Below are 19,906 nucleotides of genomic sequence, written 5' to 3'. Positions count from 1 at the left end.
AGACTTCCTTTTTGTTTTGGTGTATCTTTTTCAAGTGTAATTTGAAAATAAACTGTGTCTTTTTGGTATTAATTATAATTTTAAAATATACTATAAAAACAAAGTCTATGAAAAATGTCAGAATTCCATTAAGAAGAAATAAAATCTAAAAAGTCATTAATTATCAAATTTACTTAGTATGCACTTAAGGTTTTCTGTCCTTTAAGATTTAGACTAATATGCAAAAATACCTTAAAATTATTGAGCTAAGTCCATGCCTGATAACTATTAAAAGCATTGGATTAATGAGAATAATTTATATTACATCTGGTTTTAGTTTAATCTATTTTATATTTACATCCTAGATGGCCTCAAACTAAGATGCATAAAATTGTTCATGTATTTAATAAATGATAGCGGAATCTCAAGCTGTCAGATCTTGCATTTCTGTTAGCACATTTTTGATTCAAAGATGTTTGGAAAGGGAAGAGAATGCCTATCAAGTAATAATATTTCTATTCTAATTAATTTTCTCATGTGAATGATTTTTCCTTTTCCATTCTAAATTTACATTTTATTCTTTAACATTTTTTTTGTTGTTGCAATTTTTTAAATCAATGCTACTTTCAGGCTCGTGACAGCATTTAAAGCTGGCTTAATTTCAGCGTTACTTCAGAACTGCAGCCCAGCATTTTTTTCCCCCTTGGTTTGTGTGCTGTGCTTGAACCAGAGCTTGTCGTTTCATGTTGTGATCTGCTTAATTCTTTGTCTAGTAGTGATAAGAATGCTATTGAAAAATGGCTATTTGTTTTAAGAAAGATGGGGTTGGAAATCCTAAATGCTGGATTTTTTAAAAAAGTTTTTGGTTTCTGTGTACATAAATTATTAATTATTTTTCCCATCGATTAGCACTCGTATTTCATTACTCCTGATATAACTGGATTGCCAACAATCCCTGAAAGCGTAAGTATGCAGTTTCTTTTTTAAATATTTAGTAAAGTATCAACATCATTCTGTGGGTACGGCTGAACTCTGCTTTTGTCAATAGGAGATGTTTTTTTTCCAAGGCTGTTTTTAGAATATGATGGATATCTATTATTACAACCTTTAGCTACTGTTGCATTCATCGTTTACACATTTTAAAGCATTAACAAGGCATGTTTGACCACTGCTGTATCCACCCTTTGTTCATAATTACTTGTCTTGTTTGCCTTTATTTGGATTATTTATGTAAAATGTGTTCTACTTCTGCACCTCGTGTGATTTGAATACCTGCCCTTTCAACACTGCATTGTTGAGCTGCAAGTTTGGCTATCAAGACACGTAGTTATTTTTGGTGTACGAAGGCATTTTCAGGCTTTTTGAGAACACGCTGTGCCTGCCTGTGCTCGGGTGTTAACCGTGCACCAGGAATGGGGGCTATTTTTTTTTTTTTTTAGTGAAGCCTTGCTTTCTGTAGATGCTGAGTCTTTGAAGGTGCTGTGGGTAGACTGTGAGTGTGAAGTCTCCGATCATGCTCTCTATGATGTGTTTAGCTGGGTAAGATCCAGTGTAAGAGCTTCAAGACTTTCAGCTTTTCATCCTTGCATTTCAGCCTGGAGTTGAATACGGGTGTAGGGACGTGCTTTTTTGCACTTTCGCGTAGTACAGTCTGTCTGGAAGTGACGCTGGGCGAGGGTTCCCGCAGTACAGAAGTCCGGCGGTGCCACAGAAGGGCTTGTGGGCAGCTGTGGCGGTGCCTGTGCCGGAGGCGTGACAGAAGCGCGGTGTTTGTCTTCTGCGGCCTGGCGGCCCGCTGCTGTCCTCTGTGCCGCTCCGAGGGCAGGCCGTGGCCTGGGCCTGCCGCTGGCCGTGGCTTCCACCGCGGGGTGGGCGAGGAGGGACGTGGAGCTGGGGCAGCCTTCTGTGTGGGAAGGGAGCCTGGGCCAGGGGCCAGAGATGGCACAGCCTTGTCGCAACCCAGAAAACTGTGGGAAGTTGCTGGACAGAGGAGTAAGAGAGAGCACTCTGTTGCAAGGGCTCTTTGGGCAGGATGGGGCTTAGTTTTAAAAAGTTTATTTTCATCTGTTTTACCCTGTGGGTTGAATTCCTCTATTTTAAAGAATTCCGTTCTTCTAGCTAATTATTTGGGGTTCTAATGAAACTTAGCTTTGGAGGTTAGAAGGTGCGTTGTGCTCAATTTGAAGAAAATGGGGGAAGCTTTGCTCTGGGCCTCTAGCTGATGGAGGGTCTTGCGGTAGTGCTGCTGTGGTTTTATTTTTCTGATTCTGTGGGAGAAAGGAAAACTAAATTATAAGGTGCCTTTCTAGAATTATTTTTTACTTCATTTATAAAACTCCCATCCTTCCAGTATGACTCAAAATAGTATGGTACTCGTGGAGGATTAGAACATGCAGGGAGTGAAGAGGTGGAGTAATTAAGGTAAATTAGCAATAAAATGAATTTTCTCATTCTTTGCTGTAAGATTCACATATTTCAGGGACAATAACTTTTCTGATGTAATGCAGAAATAACTGTGTCTCCCAAAGATATGTTGGTCTGTGCACGATTACACACTTTGTACCACAGCGTTTGCAGCACAGAATCGGCATACCTCTCTCAACTGCAGTGTTAGAGGGTGTCCGAGATAAATTGGACTCGAATTATGATGGTGTTTCAACCTCTGACAACCAGTTAAAAATAGCACTTGGAAGACCAGAATTTCTTTCTAAACAGAGTGTTTGTAGCCTTAAAGCTCTTGATTTTATCTCCTCAAAAGTTTTATGTGTTATGGGCCAAGAATAACTTTATACTCTGTGTCTTCAAATTAATAAATCCATGAAACTGGATTGCCATGGGATCTTTGTTTGTCTTTTCAGTATTTTTTTATTCAATATTGCAATATATCCAAAAAAGAGGTCAACCTTCAGATCATCGTCACTTCAAAGCTAGCTTTTCATATAGTGGAGTCCGTAAGGAGACAAACTAGCCGGTGGTGAGCAGTGCTGTGCCCCACGCTGTGCTCCCTGATAGCGGGGGGCCAGGAGCCAGAGGCCTGCAGTGTCCCGGCCCCTGCATGGGGGTGCCGGAAGTCAGGGGGTCACCCCGCGCTGAAGCCTTGACCACTGGGCTTGCCCTTGCTGTTTTTTCAGGGGTGCCATGTTTTGGCCACATCCACTGCTAGAGGTTTCTGTCCTTGGCTTGGGGTGTATAAATGCTAGACCTCCTCCATTAACGTTCAGTAATACCTTGTTCCTGACAAGAGAGAAGTAAGACTTCTGGTTGCAGCTACGATAATGAATGTATGAAATTAAATGTTTTGTACATTGTGGGGTGTATTAGGTACATGGTCATACATACTCTCCAACATTTAAAAAAACCTGCTGTTTCCCTAGGTGTTTTTGCTGGTAACAAGGGAGAACCTCCTATCTACCTTCATCCCCCACTGCCTCTCTCTTTTCCCCCCACTTTTGTGTTGTCTGAAATATAAATAAAAGGTGTTGGTGATTTTGCTTTTTGTTAAACCCCGTGGTGGGGATGGCAGTGGGGCTCTAACAGAGGCAAAAAGTGTGGCTGTGGGAAGGACCCAGTACCTTCTACTGGTGCTGCTGGATGTTTGATGTCCTGGTGCATACAGCTCAAGCAAAAACTTGGTGTTTTTCAACAAGGTGGTTTGCTGTATTTGAAGTAGGGTAAAATGAATGTGTTGACTTTGGGAGAGCCTGGCAAAATAGCACAGTTTTATTATTGCAACTATGACCAAACAGTTATTGCGGTGGTGGAAGGTCTGTTCCTGGGTTGTAAGTAACGTTTACCTTAATAGCATATGGTGCTATTGATATAATACAGCATTTCAGATTTTTTTCAAATTTGTAAAAAAAAAAGGTCTAAATTCACAAGCATAATCAAATGAGTAAAGTATTAGTAACTTACACCAAAGTTAGATTTTCATTGGTTTTAAAACCCACCAATTATTTTTAAAGCATACAGATATTAATTAAAAGGGATTTCTTTCATAGGTTTGGGTTGGTTTTTTTCTCCCCTACTTACTAATTGGACAAAAATTTTGTAAGCAATATATAAAATGTTCCACTTAGCTACTACTGTTGCTATATTGTTAACATCTTATTTATTTAAACAGAGAAACCTCACTGAATATTTTGTTGCTGTGGATGTGAACAACATGCTGCAACTTTATGCCAGTATGTTGCATGAGAGACGAATCATTATTACCTCTAGCAAACTAAGCACTGTAAGTACTTCACACATCTCCTTTTAAGTAGAATATATTGAACATTTCACAAAATGACCTGCAGACCTTTGTGGTTTTAGATATGTTCCATGTGTACTTAGAAGACAATATCTACATACTCTTCTGATATATGGTTTTAGTCTGGCTCTTGAAGTACAAAAGTCTGATTTATATAAGACCTACTCAGATACATTAAGTCAGGTTAATTATTTTTCTTATCAGGAGATGAGAGTTCTTTAACTCTCCTGAGTTCATTTCTGTGCCTTCTAACCTAAAAAGAATTCTTAAGGGCTATTATAAGATCTTTATTATTCACTTGTGGCTTATTCCATTGGAGCTACTTGAAAGAAATCAAGGGTCCCTAATAATAGCTGCTATCCTAACCTGGTAATAGGTAGATTCGTCTTTGTTAGAGTGGTTTGGGAGTGCATACTGTAATAGCTCTGATTTGGAGCAGCTCTTCAGACTGATAATAATGTACAACTCAAAATAGCCTTTTTTTTATTAACGGTTTTAGGCTACTGCCCACATCAAGATGTTCCCCGCTCCACTCCCCCCACCCCCCTCTTATGCCTGCTTAGACTACTTAATGAAAGAATGTTGTGTTTCATTTTGAAAGTATACCTAAATATTCAGATGTTGTTTTTTTTTTACTCTTCACAGAATTTTATGAATCTTTAAAATATTCTGTATTTTGAAAATAGTTCCAAGACTAATTTTAAATTAGTACAAAACTTTCACTTTATAACCAACTTTATAACCAACAGAGTATTTTTGTTATGCAAAATCTTTAGCCTATTAAGCACAGTCATTGAAAAGACCTTTTTTTTTAATAGTGTGGCATAAACGAGCTTGTTTAATATGCTTTCTGTGGTAGAAAAACAACTTCATGTTCCTGAACACTGCTAATTGTACTACCAAATAAATGAACAGTTATTTTCAGCACATAGGTATAAGGTTGGATATAGCACTAAAAATCAGTATTTTCAAAAACTTGGAGCTGCCAGTTTCTAGTCCATACATGTGCATTTAAGGAGTGAGAATTTTTGGATTATAAATAGTGAATAAAACCCCTCTAAATTCTTTTGAGTCAAAAGTAAATTGAAGATGAAGAAGATTCAGAATCACCATAAAAGGCTGACAGGTTTTACAATTCTAGGTGGTAGTAGCAATTATAGAACTGCCTTATTTTTTGGGTTTTTTTTTTGAAAGACCACATTGTTGGGTCCCTGAATCTGCAGTCACTGTTGCAGTTAGGGGAATGCACAAAGACAGCACTTACCCAGTGGTTTGCAGAATACGGAGCCAAGTCAGTCCATACTGACTGGAGAGTAAAGGCAACATGGGGTCATATAAGCAAAGGCCACATGAGCAACTGAAAACCAAAAAAATAAATAGTGAATGAATATAAACAATTTTCAAATTACTAGTCAATGATATATTTTTTTAACCACCAAAGATTTTTACTTTATCTTAGAGAGTTTCCATATTTTATTAAGACCACCCAGATGGGTGAAGAGAAGTCAAAGGAAAAGCCTTTTTTCTCTATTCAAAGAACCTGGCTTGGTGGAAGTTCACACGATGTAGCAAAAGTGTGGAATCAGGTGGGGTTTTTTTTCCCTTTTTCAGTTTGTCAGTCTGGGACCCAGCTTGCTGTAAAAAATACCCACCATTAAAGAACCTCAGCTCCAATGATCCCCCAGTCAAACCTCTTTTGCTGCTCCAGTAGAAAGGAGACAAAAGTCATGACAGCAGCTCTGTGCCCATGGAAGATTCTTTCTGCAGGGTGGGCACATGTCCATTTGCTTGAGATGATTTGGAATCATACCTTCAGCCTACGTTTGGATCCTCTTAAGACTTGTTTTTGTTAGGCTGAACATCTCAGCTGATCTCTGTTGCTATAACATGACAAGAGAAGAGGAGCTATCAGAATCACACTGCACTGATCTAGACCAGATTCCAGGCTCTTTAGAACTAGTCATTACAGCAGAACAGGTATAATATGCTGGTTGTGAGAAACTTTTAACTTTTCTCAAAATTCAGCTGTTTATCCCAAGCCTTCTCATGAAGTAGTAGTCACCTTGATGGTGTCCTCGCTTGAAAATAATGACTATCACTCTCTTGGTCAAGGATAGGTAGCAATAGCAGTCATTTGTAGTGGCATTTGGATGCCCTGAAGAATGTCCCCAAGCTGTGAATGTAAACAGTAGATTGCAGGTCAAGCCCCAAAAGAGATAGCACATCGGTTTCACTTTCTTCTGATTATTTTTTCAGTCTACTGGCATTACTGAAGTCATAGCTAAATGAAATTACTGCTGCATCATGTCAGATCCACTGTTGATATAGGACTGGGTTAATTTTCACTTGCACTAGCGAGTTCTGATAAAACAGAAAAATAGGCCTGGCTTATCAGGAACTGCAGTGAGATCTGCTACCTGCTAATCTCTTTCATAAACAGAAAGGACTGATGTGAGGCTTGCTTCTTTACGGAGTAATACAGTTTAGAAAGTAAATTAAACACTTCTCAGTATCTCCTCTAAGAATTTAACTGAATTGCCAAGAATGATTAAATGAGGTTTTGGCATAAGATATTTCTTCTTTAAAATGTTGGTTTGCTTACTATGAAACAAGTAAAACTGTGAAGTAAGTAAATGGAGTGTATTTGGACATTGATACTTGCTAGCTTTGTGCTGTTTTACTATTGTTTACAAAACACAGCAGACTGGTGCTTTGTGTTGCAAAGGTCGTGTTTTAATATTCCTAAATTACACCTTGATACTTGAAAGATTATTTTTTCAAAAATAGTGCTATCAAGTACAACTCTCTCTGTTAAGGGAGTTGTGCCTTATCTTTGGGGTTAACTGAATATCAAGTATTTATGTCAGTTCATGAGGACTGGGTTGTGATGTCACCTTAGAGTTATCAGCTCTGTTTCGGTTCACTATCTCAGGGTAGTGACTGATAACAAAAGGCAGGATTCAAGACCTTGCTCACTTTCTCCTTGCCCTTCTTGTGGGAGGCCATGAATGGAAAACTGCACTTATGTACAGGAATTCTTTGTCTATCATTTCTGCCCTATAATTTCATGCTTTTTTTATACTCAAGTAAAGGATCAGTCCTGTTATAGATAAAGGAGGTAAAAATGATGCTATATTTAAAAAGAAGGTTTACTCTGGAAGAAAAAAAAGGCAGAGAAAAGAAGGTTGCCTAATTTAAGCTTTTGAGTAGTGGGGGTTTTTTTTCTTTTTTCTTTTTTTTTTTAATTAAAAAGAGAGATAAGTACCATTTTATCCTAAGGGTATGTTTCAGTAGTCAGTTTATATTTTATTTCAGCCAAGCAGGCTTTGTTTTACAGGCATCTTCTGATTTTTTCAATTGTTATGTATTCATTGCATTTTTCTTTTACTTGATTTTTGGTGGTTTTACCCCTTTTAAAAACTCCTTTGGTGGAGACCTTTGTCTACTTGCCCTACCAATTACTACCAAGATATAAGTGGAAACTTCCCACCACTCCTTTCTGTCGTAGCTTCTGGGTCATTATTTGCCCTAACTGTTGATTCTTTTATTAGCTTGACTTTCCAACCACTTAATAATGTGATTATCACCGACCTCACAGCTTGCTTCAGGCTTAGTGTTAGAGTGAGCTGGATTCAGCTAGCCTGAGGATTATGCTCTGTAAGATCTGTTTGTAGCAAAAATTACCATTTCTGGCTTTTGAACAGGAAACTGAAACAGAAACAAATTATATCGTTTTGGATTAAATGGAAGGGTGAATGAAACAAAGGAATTTATCTATTCATGGAGCTGGCTGTTAGTTGTTTCACTTTTAGCTGTAAAAGGAAGACCTTTCCTAAATGTCATGCTGCATGTTCTTGCATAAGCACCGTTTTCTCACATGTCACCGCATCTGCATGTATTCTTATTAGAATAGAGCTGCATGGAGCTGTATGAGCTTCAGTACAAATAATTTTGTAATTCAGTCTTTCTATAAATTATTAAGCTGCTGGGGATGGCTCTTCCAGGAAGACTGAACTACAGCATTGATTTTATGCATGCTGGAGGCAGGCCCTAGATGTTTCAGCCCCGAGTGCACCTGCTGTGGTAGTCTACCAGAACATCATACCACACTCTCATGTATTCAAAGCAAAGGAATAAATCATGATTTTACAACAGCGCATCAGTTGACTTATTGCTGTTTTGTGACCGGAGGTAGGAAGGATTGCTGTTTAAAGCCATGTCATCGGTTCTCAAGTCACTCAAGCATGAAAGCTTGTCATATGCCTCTGTAATTGTACCTCACCAGTCTTTCCCTAACTAGTCAGCTGGGGCTGTGCATTTTGTCTCAAACACCCGGCTGGCCAGTGTCTGACAGGAGCTTTCTCATCATCCTGTCAGTAATATGCTAACTAGAGTGTATCTTCTGCGGCCTACGCTGGCAGGTGGAAAGGATGCTACACTTTTAAAGCAAATGTCTAGACGTTATCTCCTTTTTGACCAGTATTTGTTTCAGGTAATACAAGTCTGATGTGTCTGAGAGCACGGTGGTTACAAAGTTCTGCTTTGCACTGGCTGTAGGTTTCTTTAGTGATCCCTATAAAAACAACTGTATAAGTCAATAAAAGATACAGTTTTGTTTGGTTTTTTTTTTGTCATGAAGGAGCACTGACTATACATTTAGACACAAAGACACATGTATGGAATCACATCTGCTGTTGCTTAAATGCAAAGAGAGCTTTCTGCAGTTGCCCTCAGTCACCATAGTGAGTTGGACTGAGTGGTAGCTTCACGTTCCTTGTGTCGTTAGTCTTGTTCAGGTGTGGTCACACTATCCATGGTTACTCAGGCACTGGGAAGATGCAGACACTCCTTGGAGAATATAATACCAGCTGCTAGAGAAAGCAAAACACTCCTTAACTCTAAACATGTCTTTGTGAATCGCTTTGCTCCTCCTGCATTCAACCCTAAATCCGAGATTCTTGAGTTTATTCCAAAATCCATATGCCCCAAGGCAGTAGTATCGTCAGCTGAGTCAGAAAACAACTGTGGTTGTTGTCTCTTTCTCTTCACTTAAATCTCTCTACAGTTTACATGTTGGAGATTCATGGATATGGTTAAAGAAACTGCCAAGCAGCACTTTGTGACTAGGCTCGATTGCTGGGATGTGGATTTGGAGCACAGTGCACGTTCACGTGGAGCCTGGAAAGACAGAAAACTCCTCTTTCCTATTTTTGTCTTTCTGAGTTCAAAGCTGGCTATTTACGGGGCTACTTCCCCGATGCAAACTAAGGATCCAAGACAGTGGAACAATTGGCTCCATAGAGGCCTTCCATGTTGGAGAAAACAGTGGCACTGGGAGCTCTCATAGAGCCTAGCGATGCCCTCACATTGCCTTATGCTAGGGGTGATGCTCTGAATTCCGATTAAATGAACTATAGAGTCTAATTTATTTTAATTGGGCACTGTAGTGCAGTCAAAACTTAAAAATGTATTTATGAAGTGTGTGACAGATCCATTGTAAATAATACTATTCTAATAACAAAAATTTAGAGATTTAAAACTTAATTCATAGCTCAAATTCTTGTGATGTAGTACATAGTGGGTGGAAATGTGCAAGGGCTAAATTTAGTCTTGGAAAGCAAGAAAGGGATGGGAATTTATCATTAACTTGCCAGGCAGAACAGATACTCTGCTGATACCCACTGAGTTACTGAAAGCATAATTAGAATTCATTTTGGAATATTAGGTCAATTAGACCATTTGATCTGGGAGTCGATGAGGAGTGGTGTTTAATATTTTTTTTAATAGTTCAGGTGTAAGCAGTCTAAGATAAACTGGGCAGAGGTGTTGGTTGTGGGTGCTGTTAAGATCCCATTGGGACACCTGTAGGGGGTGTACTTCTAGCAGTGAAGCTGTGGGATGTAAATAGGGCATTGAAATTATAGGTTATTGTGTTTAGGTTGTAGAGGTTATACAGCCAGACCTGGAAAGCTCTTCCAGTCTAGAAGTTTAGAATAGTTTTCCCATTAGCACAGGTTAATACTATGAGAAGTTTGTGAAAAGAAATTGAAATCTGTGGTCAGCAAATGATTAAAATCCTTTTTCCTTTAATGAGGGGACACACACACACACACACACACACACTAAAAAGTTGTGGATTGCTATTACCTGCCATCCATGTAAAACATGAAGATCTGTATTATGGGGTTTTATTAAAAAAAACCCAAACCTAAACGGCAAACAAACAAAACCCCAAAACCATACTGTAACAAAAAGCATGTAGACAGAAAGACAGATCTACAAGTTCATTTCAAAATTAAATTTTTCACTTATTAGCACTTCCAGGAAAAAGAACAAAGCCAAGATTAAGATAATCTGGGTCGAGAGCTCTTTCTTTTTTCCAATCTGTATAATCTTTGGCAATTCAGTAAAACCTGATGGAACAAAATGCTGTGTAGAGCCAGTTCAGGCGCTGCTGTGGGCATATGCAATCTGAGAAGCCTTCAAGTACTGAGTCCTTTGTGGTTGGGCTGTATGAGAACTGAAAGTGAAAGAACCCATATTGTCTTGATCAGAACTGTCTCACCCCCTAAAATAAGTACCACTGAAGTCATTGGTGGTCGTGTGAAGCATGAGATGTGAAGACGAGTTACTGAAGGGTGTGCAAGTGTAATACCAGCTGTCTGTTCTGGTGTGCCATTATGGCAAGAGTATCCCTTTTTCATGCCCACTGAGGCTTGATCTCTCTTACCCCCCGTCTAAAATTCACCAATGAAGAGATGAACTATAACATAGTCGGTGGTTATCTTTAGTCTTGCGCACGGTAAATAAGTTGTCTGTCAGCTATTCACAAGGAAGCTGTTCCCTGCTGCTTTTTAATTAGTGTATGGCAGAAGAACATACCATGGAGTTGCTCTGGGGGAGGAAATGTTAATAAAAATTGTTTTCCTGGAAACTCTCCTTTCAGAAGCAAGAAACATTTGCAGAACTCCCTTGTTTTATGGGAGGGTAGCTCTTCTTCCATGGAGACAGGTCATAAAATAAATGAGGGAGGAAAGGGGGAGTCAGGAGGTGGTCAGAAAGAGGTACAAAAAGATGTATACATTTGTGGTGTTCTGTGTTTTTTTGTGAGAGAGGAAGAGGTAAAGAAGTTAAGACGTGAATGTCGAGAAGAACAAAGTTACCAAGAATGTACAGAGATGAAATGAAGATATAGGAGGAAACAGAAATTATTGAACAAATCATATAAAGAACATAGTTTATTATAGGTTATAACAAATATCAGAAGAGACCTGTTAGTTAACCTGATCTGTAACATGTTAGGGACAAAAGCTGATGACTAACTTCCAGAAGGTTCTTTTTCATCCTGTGAAAAATACTAAAAGCTTTTGTGGGATGAAAAAATTGAGTAACTGAGTCATGTTACATGGCTTTTTCTGTGCCACCCACACCTACTTTGTTATACGGATATCTCTGTTTATCTATAAAAGTGCACGTAGGTCCTTAGTATAGGCACAGTATGCCAGTGGTATTCCTCGTTGAGCACTCACCTGTCTGCTACCACTTCAATTTTATTTTTTGCTCAGCTTCCATTATTGGGAAACATTGTACTCCTGGAGCCATAGGCAAGGAACAAGCAGTGTCTGCAGTCTTTTCCCTTCCAAACTAACGCACAAGAACGATGCCATAATGCAGCTTTGTGAATCAAGGGTTGAAAAAAAAAAATTAAAAAATATTGTATATGAAGTACTGTCAAATTCATGTACTTTCCTTCCTCCAGAAATAATGCTAAAAGGAAGTGAATAACAAAAAAACCCCACCAAACCCAGGAGACAATAATTTTTTTTATATTAGTGTTTCCTTTTTCACATTTAATTTTCAAATGGAAAAAGTTAAAATTTTTGTCTGTGGACTGGAAGTAAATTTCCCCTTCCCTTTTCTCCCTACTGTGAGAGAGGAGAGCTGGGGGTCTCATCTTGCCAACAGGAGGAAAATGTGTTATGGCTCGTATGAGGTCCTCCCTCTTTTTCTTCTTAAAGATTACAGGGATGGCAGATGAGAAACGATTAGCCAGGAGCTAAATTAAAGAAATGCTTAAGAAGTGGCTTTGGGCATCGTGGCTTGCACAGTATATTCTGTTCTCTTTTGTTGGTAATTTTTTTTCATCAGTGACTTCTGACACTTCTCACCAATGCCAGCAGAATGTACTCAGTTTGTGTTTTTGTTTGACTGTTTATTCTTTACAGCTGGGAAGAGATTTACATTCTGTTGTAAACTGGTGAAAGCAAGGGCTCCCTTCCCTCCTTTGCTCCCTAGCAGTCTTCCCCCACCCATTTAAGAAGCAGATGGGAAGGTTGGTTTCAGCAACCGTTAAGTATCTGTTACGGGTTTGGGGCCTGATCTCATTCCTGAACAAACAAGGTTTAGATATGGACGCCCCTCCAACAAAGCTGGTAGTCTTGGGAGTTGTAATAACGTAGAAGAGAGGTTTTCTTTCACCTGTACGACTGTTCCCCATTTGGGAAATGGATAGTGGTTTCACAGTAATTCTCATGAACTGGGAGTATTGGGGTAACAACAGTAAGAGTTGGTCTGTGTTGAAGTAGCTGCTGGAATTGTGGTAAAACAGTGACCCTTGCCCTACGATTTGTTGCTATAGGTATTAATAAGTAGACGAGATAACTAAATAGGATCTTTGGCATCTTTCAACTTGTGTGTGGTCAAGGCAGAGGGAGGGAAGCGGTTCTTTGGCCCGGTGGGACTGCAAGGGGAGAGGGAGAGAGCACACCCTACCCGTATCTGGACACGGTGTTGATAGGGACTGACAGTGTTTGAGGGTTTTTCAGGCAATGGTTTTATCACAGTCATTCTCCAGTTCCTTGCAGTAGATTGTGAAAGGTTGTGCGGTATCACAGGTTAATTTTACTTCAGCATTCTGTCTAACTTGGTTTTTTTGGATTTCTGACAAGATTCTGCTAATCAGTTTCTGCCTTTCTAGTTTGTGTGTCACAGCGTGTGCAAATCTTGCCACTTATGCTCTGCCTTTCTTTTTACCTTTGGTTATAGAAAAGGCTTTGAATAAAATAATTTATATAGATTGAAAGTAACTGCGAGGTAAGTTTTGTGCAGGATGCAGAATGATTATTTTAGTGTTACTCACTGAAATTATGTGAATGATAGGTATCAAATAAGCACGTGCCAGTCTGGGGAAAATCTTTCAGCCAGAGTGGTATGGCTCTAGATGTGTTGTACTGTTTTAGCAAAAACTTAATCGGGGGGGGGAGGGGGGGGGGGGAAGAAAAAGGGACCAATCCCTTTGAAATTCAGAGTAGAAGGGTTAATTGATAGAAGTGAGCTTTAAGGTAGCAGATACACATCAGAATTACTGCATCCATGTGAGGGATAGGGAGGAGCTGCATTCTTCATGTTCCCGGGAGCAGGTAAACCTGCTTTGATCAAATCTTGAACTAAAACTTTTCCTGACTGTTCCTGTTCAGCAGTGTGTAGATTTTGAACAACTGTCTTCCCAAGTGGCTGCTTATTGCCATAAGGTGGAAACTAGCACATTGTTCTCTAGAATTTGTGCATTATTTCAGTCTTATGGGGATTTTACCATCACCCAATAATGAATTTTGCTAACAAACATTTTAATGTAGTCTCCCACTATTTAAAGAGACTATATTATGCCTAGGCATATAGTTCCAGCATTATTTATTTATTTATTTATTTATTTATTTATTTATTTTTCAAGAGACAAAGATAAAATTACTGTGCCAGAATCACTACAAAACTCTGGAGAAAACACCACATACTTTCCTTGCAGGGCTGGGAAAGCTTATATGGTGATGCTGGCTGCAGTGTCTTATAAGAAGAGGCTGGAAACATACTGAAACTTTCAGTGGTACTCAGCAATGTTATTAAATTAATTACTGCTAGAATGGGACAGGAAACTTTGTCCAATGCAAGTGCTAGGGATTTAAAATTAAATTTGTCTATTAGAGGGTTGAACACTGACATTTTTTGTTAAAACTTGTTCAGGTCAACTGACTTGTGTTGTTTATGTAATTGAAAGCATTCATTGGAGAAAACCAGTCTAAAAGATCAAAATTGTTGGAAACAGAAATATTAGAAGTTCTGTTCAATATTGACAAACAGGTTTCAACAGATGAAAACTTTACTTAAAAGCTATCTGCCCATTTTATTATGGATAGAAACACAACTCTGGTAGGTCTTTTCCAGTGCAGTGTATAGGAGGATGTCTCAACAATTTTTTTTGGCTCAAAATATGTAACAAACTGTCAGATTTGCAGTAACTTGGTTCCACAGTACTGTTCTGCCATAATTTAAGAATTTTTTAGCAGGGTGCAGAGTTGAGCAATGATACATGGGTATATATACATAAATCTACAGCAAAGTCTGTTGGACATATGCTTTCACCTTACATATACCAACTGATCTGTAAAGGGCATCACAGTTCACAGTTGATATAATCCCCAGTTGTCACTGGCAAAATGGGTAAGGTTGCAAACAGCCTTGAAGATGATTTCAAGATAATTTTGGATAACAACTGCCTGTCTTGAAAAAGATTTTTCTGATCTATGATGCTTGTCTTCTTACAAATTAATTTTTTTTAAACAGGTGGATCTTGATAATTCCTTTTGGAATAGATAGCAGTCAACTGACAGGCTCCATACAAATGCATTTTCCCCTAAACAGCGTAAACAATTGTTTTGTGCAAGAGATCTCACCACTTGGTCAAGCAACCGATGCTCATTTCTGCACCTAGGAGCTTGTGCTGTGCTCTCTGCCTTACCATCCCCTCCATCAGTGTTCTGCAGGGTACCTGCCAGGGGGCTGCTCCCCAGCACAGGTGCTACTGGACACCCCCCAAATACAGTGTTGCCTTTATAGACCTCTGAATTCTGATGTGAGCAGTTAGGCTCTACCTGGCCCCTGAAGGCTTTTCAGGTCTCTTGAACTGTCTGGTTACTTAAGACATGCAGCGTTATTCCAGGGTATGCAGTAGTCCCCATTCTATTTCAAATTTATTTAAATAGCTAATGCATTTGAGAAATGCAGTCACTGTTGAAACCGTAAAAAAGGCAAAAAAGAGAATTTGCCAGAAAGTGTGCAATTTTTTTACATGAAATCTGTAATTATCTTATCAGTTTTTTCTTAAAGTCGGAGTTGGCACAGTATTAAAATGTCACACAGTTTGAAGAGCAGCAGAATCCCATAGCTGCTTGTATTACAGGCTGTATACAACAGGAAATTGTAAAACATATTCATGCCATACTAAAATGTTTGGAAACCTACTGCAGCAGCATAGATGAAAATGTTTAAATAAGCTGTTACATTAAGATGTTATTAAATAGAAAAGCAAAGAATGGTACAATGCAACCTTGATGTGCAAGTAATCAAGTCTTTACCTTTCCTGCTATAAATGCTACAATTTAGTAAGCTTTTTAAATTAAAAATACAAAATAGATGCCAGTCTGAGTGCTATGTAAAAATATAGATTGTAAAACAAGAGAGTTAATAAAACTTCAAGTGTTTTTAAGGAATTATCCACTTTCCTGTTAAAGTGAGAACTAGAATATAACATAGACATATGCATAAGATAGGAAAATATTTCTTCATGCAAATAATGTACCCATCCTAATTCATAATTTAAGAATGCCTATTAATATGAGGGGGAGGCAACTGTATACATCAGGGGATATCCTGTATAACTGTATGCTTGGCTTTATTTCAGTCTATGACTGAAATATATGAAATGCTAATTTTATATAGGTAGTTGCGATTTGAAATTCATATACTATCTACAATAGTATGTGGGTATACTAATTAGTAATCCCATATCCATTTTGAATAAAAGGCTAAAGAACGTGATGCTGAGCTTGACTGTGCTATCAGTAGTTAGCTAAACTGCAGAGAGAGACAACATGGAAATAAAACTCATAATCCCACTGTGCAGAAGAGGGGTAAGAAACTGATATATTTCTTCCCCCAAATCAATTAATTCTTGGTAACAACACAGTAATTATTAAAATAGCCATTATTATACGTCTAAAATGAGAGTAATTGTGGAGGTTTGATGTAAAGCTAAGAAAGGAGGTGTTAATATGAAGCAAAGAGTTTAAATGCAGAATTATGATATACTTGGCTTTCTGTAGCGTAGCTGTCAGGCTCGGGCGGTTTGCTGGTCAATAGTGACATTCTGTGTGTCAGTGAACAGAGTCTCCTGATACCTTAACCTGCAGTTCACACATTACTGAAGCTCCAACTGTCGAACATTCAGGTCCCTTGGTACTGCTGCAGCTTCCAGACTCTCCTGACTGGCTCATGTTTCATTCTTTGGCAATTTGCCCTAATGATATCCCTCAGGAGCTTTCAGACCCGCTTCTTTTCCATACTTAATCGTGTTATATTAATCTGAGTGCTGAGCAAACTGTGCTGCACAAATTGTAATTGTCTCTGATTTCTGCTGCAATTGTCTTATGATTACTTTTTCTCATTTTTAGTGTAAAAATACATGTAAAAAAATGCAGTATAATTTTTATTTACAAGTCTAAATGTCTGAGACAGCCAGGGTGTGAAAGCTTTAACTGCTGACTGATCTGTTCCACAAAGAGGTTCCCCCTCCACCCCCCGTAACATCCATAATGTTTTAGCACTTGCTGTATGGACAGGATTTACATTTTAATTGTAGCTCTTCCTTTTGTTACTGTAAAAGTACATGTCTAATAAACAGTGCTATTATCAAGTTAACCTCAGATAGTAATTTTTTTGTGATATAAAACATTAGGACAGTCTTCTTTTTTTCCATAAGCTTGGCATCTTCTACGTGGGACATTCCTTTTTTTCTTTTTTTTTTTTCTTTTTTTTTTTTAATGAGGTTTATAGTGTTTCATGTGCTAGATACAGGCTACCTGATTTTGGACACAGTCTTGATGTTTTCTCATTCTGTTGTAACTCTGTGGATGCATAATAAAATAAATAAATTTGAGTGACTCCCTGATAGCAAAGTGGTGTTTGATAGATCAAATTTGAATTCTTCAGGTATTGCAGGTTATCTTGTTCATTTGAGGAGTGAATTCCTAATCAATTGACCAAATTCCTAATCAATTCCATAGATTATTTTTTTTTGGTTTGGGTGGTGGTGATGGTGGGGTTTTTGTGTGTATGTGTTTTTTTGTTTGTTTGCTTGTTTTAGAAAAACAGGGGTGTTCATTTTGAATGGTCAGCAGGTTGTTAATGTCTCCTTTCTTGGTCAAGGAGTTGTTTATTTTTTGAGGATGCTAGTGCCAGATTTGCCAGGCTCTGCTTTGGGGAGGGACTTTTGGAAAATTGTAATAAAATTGCTTTGCTGTCACAGGGAATAGTCGCTTCAGACTTTTTTTTTTAAAGGTCGTTTGGAACCAAGATAGTGACACAAACAGGAGTTAATCCTGCATCTGAGTTTAGTGCTCTTCTGTGGGTTCACACAGGTTCAGATAAATTCCAGTTGTTGCAAATAGCAGAAATGTGAACCAAAAAACCTCCCCCGAGTCTTTCCTGCTCAGCGAAGCTCAGTGCAGCTGGGGTGCACTAAAGTTCCGTTTGTTCATGGTAGTACTTGCGTTTGACCATGATAAATAAGTAGTGCATGTTTATTTTCTTTTTTTCAAGGAAATATCTGAGCAGGGCTAACTTTTAGTTGGCTTGTTAGCCTGACTTCTTGCAAATGTTGTGTATGTATATCAGAGTTCTTCATAGATGCATTTAAGCAATTAAATGTAATTAAAAAATGCTATAATATGTGTTTTGGGGAAGTTAAGATTCTTGTGTGTCCAAAGGTTAATTTAAGATTTTGTATTTTCTTTTTATTCATATTTTTTATTGCCAATTCTGTGTGTGCATTTTTACTTTTAGTTAACTGCTTGTGTTCATGCGTCAGCTGCATTATTGTACCCAATGTATTGGCAACATATTTACATCCCAGTGCTTCCTCCACATCTTCTGGACTACTGCTGGTAAGACAGCTAACCTGTTATCCCTGTTTCTGAGATTCTTACCTGTCTTGTAATTCTAAGTAACTGATGAAAACACTTAATTACTTAGTGACTATATATATATATATATATATATATATATGTGTATATATATGATCTGGTTTATCAAGGCACTTAAGCCAGTGCTGAAGTGATGAATAGAGATATTCCAGCATGCCTTTACATGATTGAATTGGTACCTTGAATTACACTGCTGATTAATATCGATGCACCATTTAGAATCCTGTTTATAATAACTCTTCCTGCTTTATTGTTAGAAAATGCATTCAGTAGTTTAAATGAGACTGTGTTGTGGTTTTCTTTTTTTTTGGGCATTTATTTTAACTTGAGACAAATGATACTGATATAAGCATTCAGAGAAGAACTGATTGTTTTTTCCAGAATCAGATGTTAGTAGGCATCAGTGTTTCCCTTAGGTCTGTACGATCATGTAATATTTGTATTTTAGACTCAGTCAGCTTCAGGATCCTGTCCAGCACCTTCGCGAAAAAGCTTAAAATCTCCATTTTGTACTTCCAAAAACTGTTACAAGAATTCCGCTTCTCCGATGTGTTTCTGTTCACATGACAGACTTTGTGGTTTCAGCAGATTTTTAAGTTGAACAAGAAAAGAGTCATTTTTTGAGTCACTTCTGGCCCTTCAAGGGATGATGTTTCTACGTGCCTGTGTTTCAAGATTTCAGGCTAAGAAGATACCTACTTTCTCTTACTTGTAGTAGTGCCAGAGATATAAAAATGAGCGTTTCCATTAAAGCACCTAAAACAGGAGTATCCATCCCTGTAGACTTTCACTTTAACTAGACCCAATAGATCTGTGGTGGAAAAATGAACCATTTAAAGCCATTTTACAGATCAGGAATTATTATATACAAAAAATAAGTCCAAGTCAGATGCCTACCAACAGAAGTCTGTGTTTCTGTTATTAATGTTTTTCTTCACAGAAGTATATTATACTTGTATGTTTGATGAGCTTTATGTTTTGTTTTTTTTTTTTCCCTGGAACGTATAAATATTGATGTTCTACTGAGGTCCACCCAGTCTATTGAACTTGTTTTCAAAGAAATTCTCATTATGTTTCCTTAAGTCTTTTTGATAATTTTTCCTCAAGTTTACAATATTTGTCCATGGTGTATCTTTTTCTGTGGTAGTTCCTGTACTTCACATGTGTATTATTTATTGTTTTTAAAAAGAAATCAAATGTTCTTCTCCCACTCCTCCCTTTACTTTCAACTATAGCTAAGCCTTTCATCTTTAATGATAGTTTTCTTTTGATGAAACTCTGTCCTAATTGTTTTTCCTCCTAGCTTTGATAAAATGCACCAAGATGGGGGTAAAGCTTGGATGTATTTGTTTAGTTTTTGTATTACTTGAGCTTAGCCAGAAGCTTTGTAATTTCATTCTCCTTTGTAATTTCTATCATCCATAAATGCTGTTCTCAGAAGGTAGATCAACACTTTTATTCAAGCTGTACCCTGCAGAGTGCATCCTGAATACTAGAATTTTTTTTATTTCCTCTCCTAAGCACAGATAATGTTTCCAGAAATAATAATGCTAGATGCTGTACACAGCTTCCTGTGATAATGATAATGGTTGAGATTCTAGGTCATTTATGGCATGACCTGAGAAATTTTTTTACTCATTAAAAA

The 19,906-nt window shown here is 37.9% G+C and overlaps 1 protein-coding gene across 4 annotated transcripts in view; it reads left to right on the top strand.

Annotated features, from left to right (window-relative positions):
• Nucleotides 1–19,906, top strand: part of DENND1B (DENN domain containing 1B) — a 199,339-nt gene that overhangs the window by 118,109 nt on the left and 61,324 nt on the right. For 2 of the 4 annotated variants that reach the window (XM_080406487.1, XM_080406488.1), the window contains 3 exons: nt 889–942; nt 4,100–4,210; nt 18,122–18,222. In XM_080406487.1, the coding sequence (XP_080262613.1) occupies nt 889–942; nt 4,100–4,210; nt 18,122–18,222 (266 nt within the window). The remainder of the gene's footprint in view (nt 1–888; nt 943–4,099; nt 4,211–18,121; nt 18,223–19,906) is intronic. The other 2 variants (XM_080406489.1, XM_080406490.1) reach the window with 1 other exon arrangement.

This window comes from Falco punctatus (genome assembly GCF_963210335.1).
Source record: "Falco punctatus genome assembly, chromosome: 11".
NCBI classification, from domain to species: domain Eukaryota; kingdom Metazoa; phylum Chordata; class Aves; order Falconiformes; family Falconidae; genus Falco; species Falco punctatus.
This window is presented reverse-complemented; position numbering and strand designations above follow the sequence as displayed.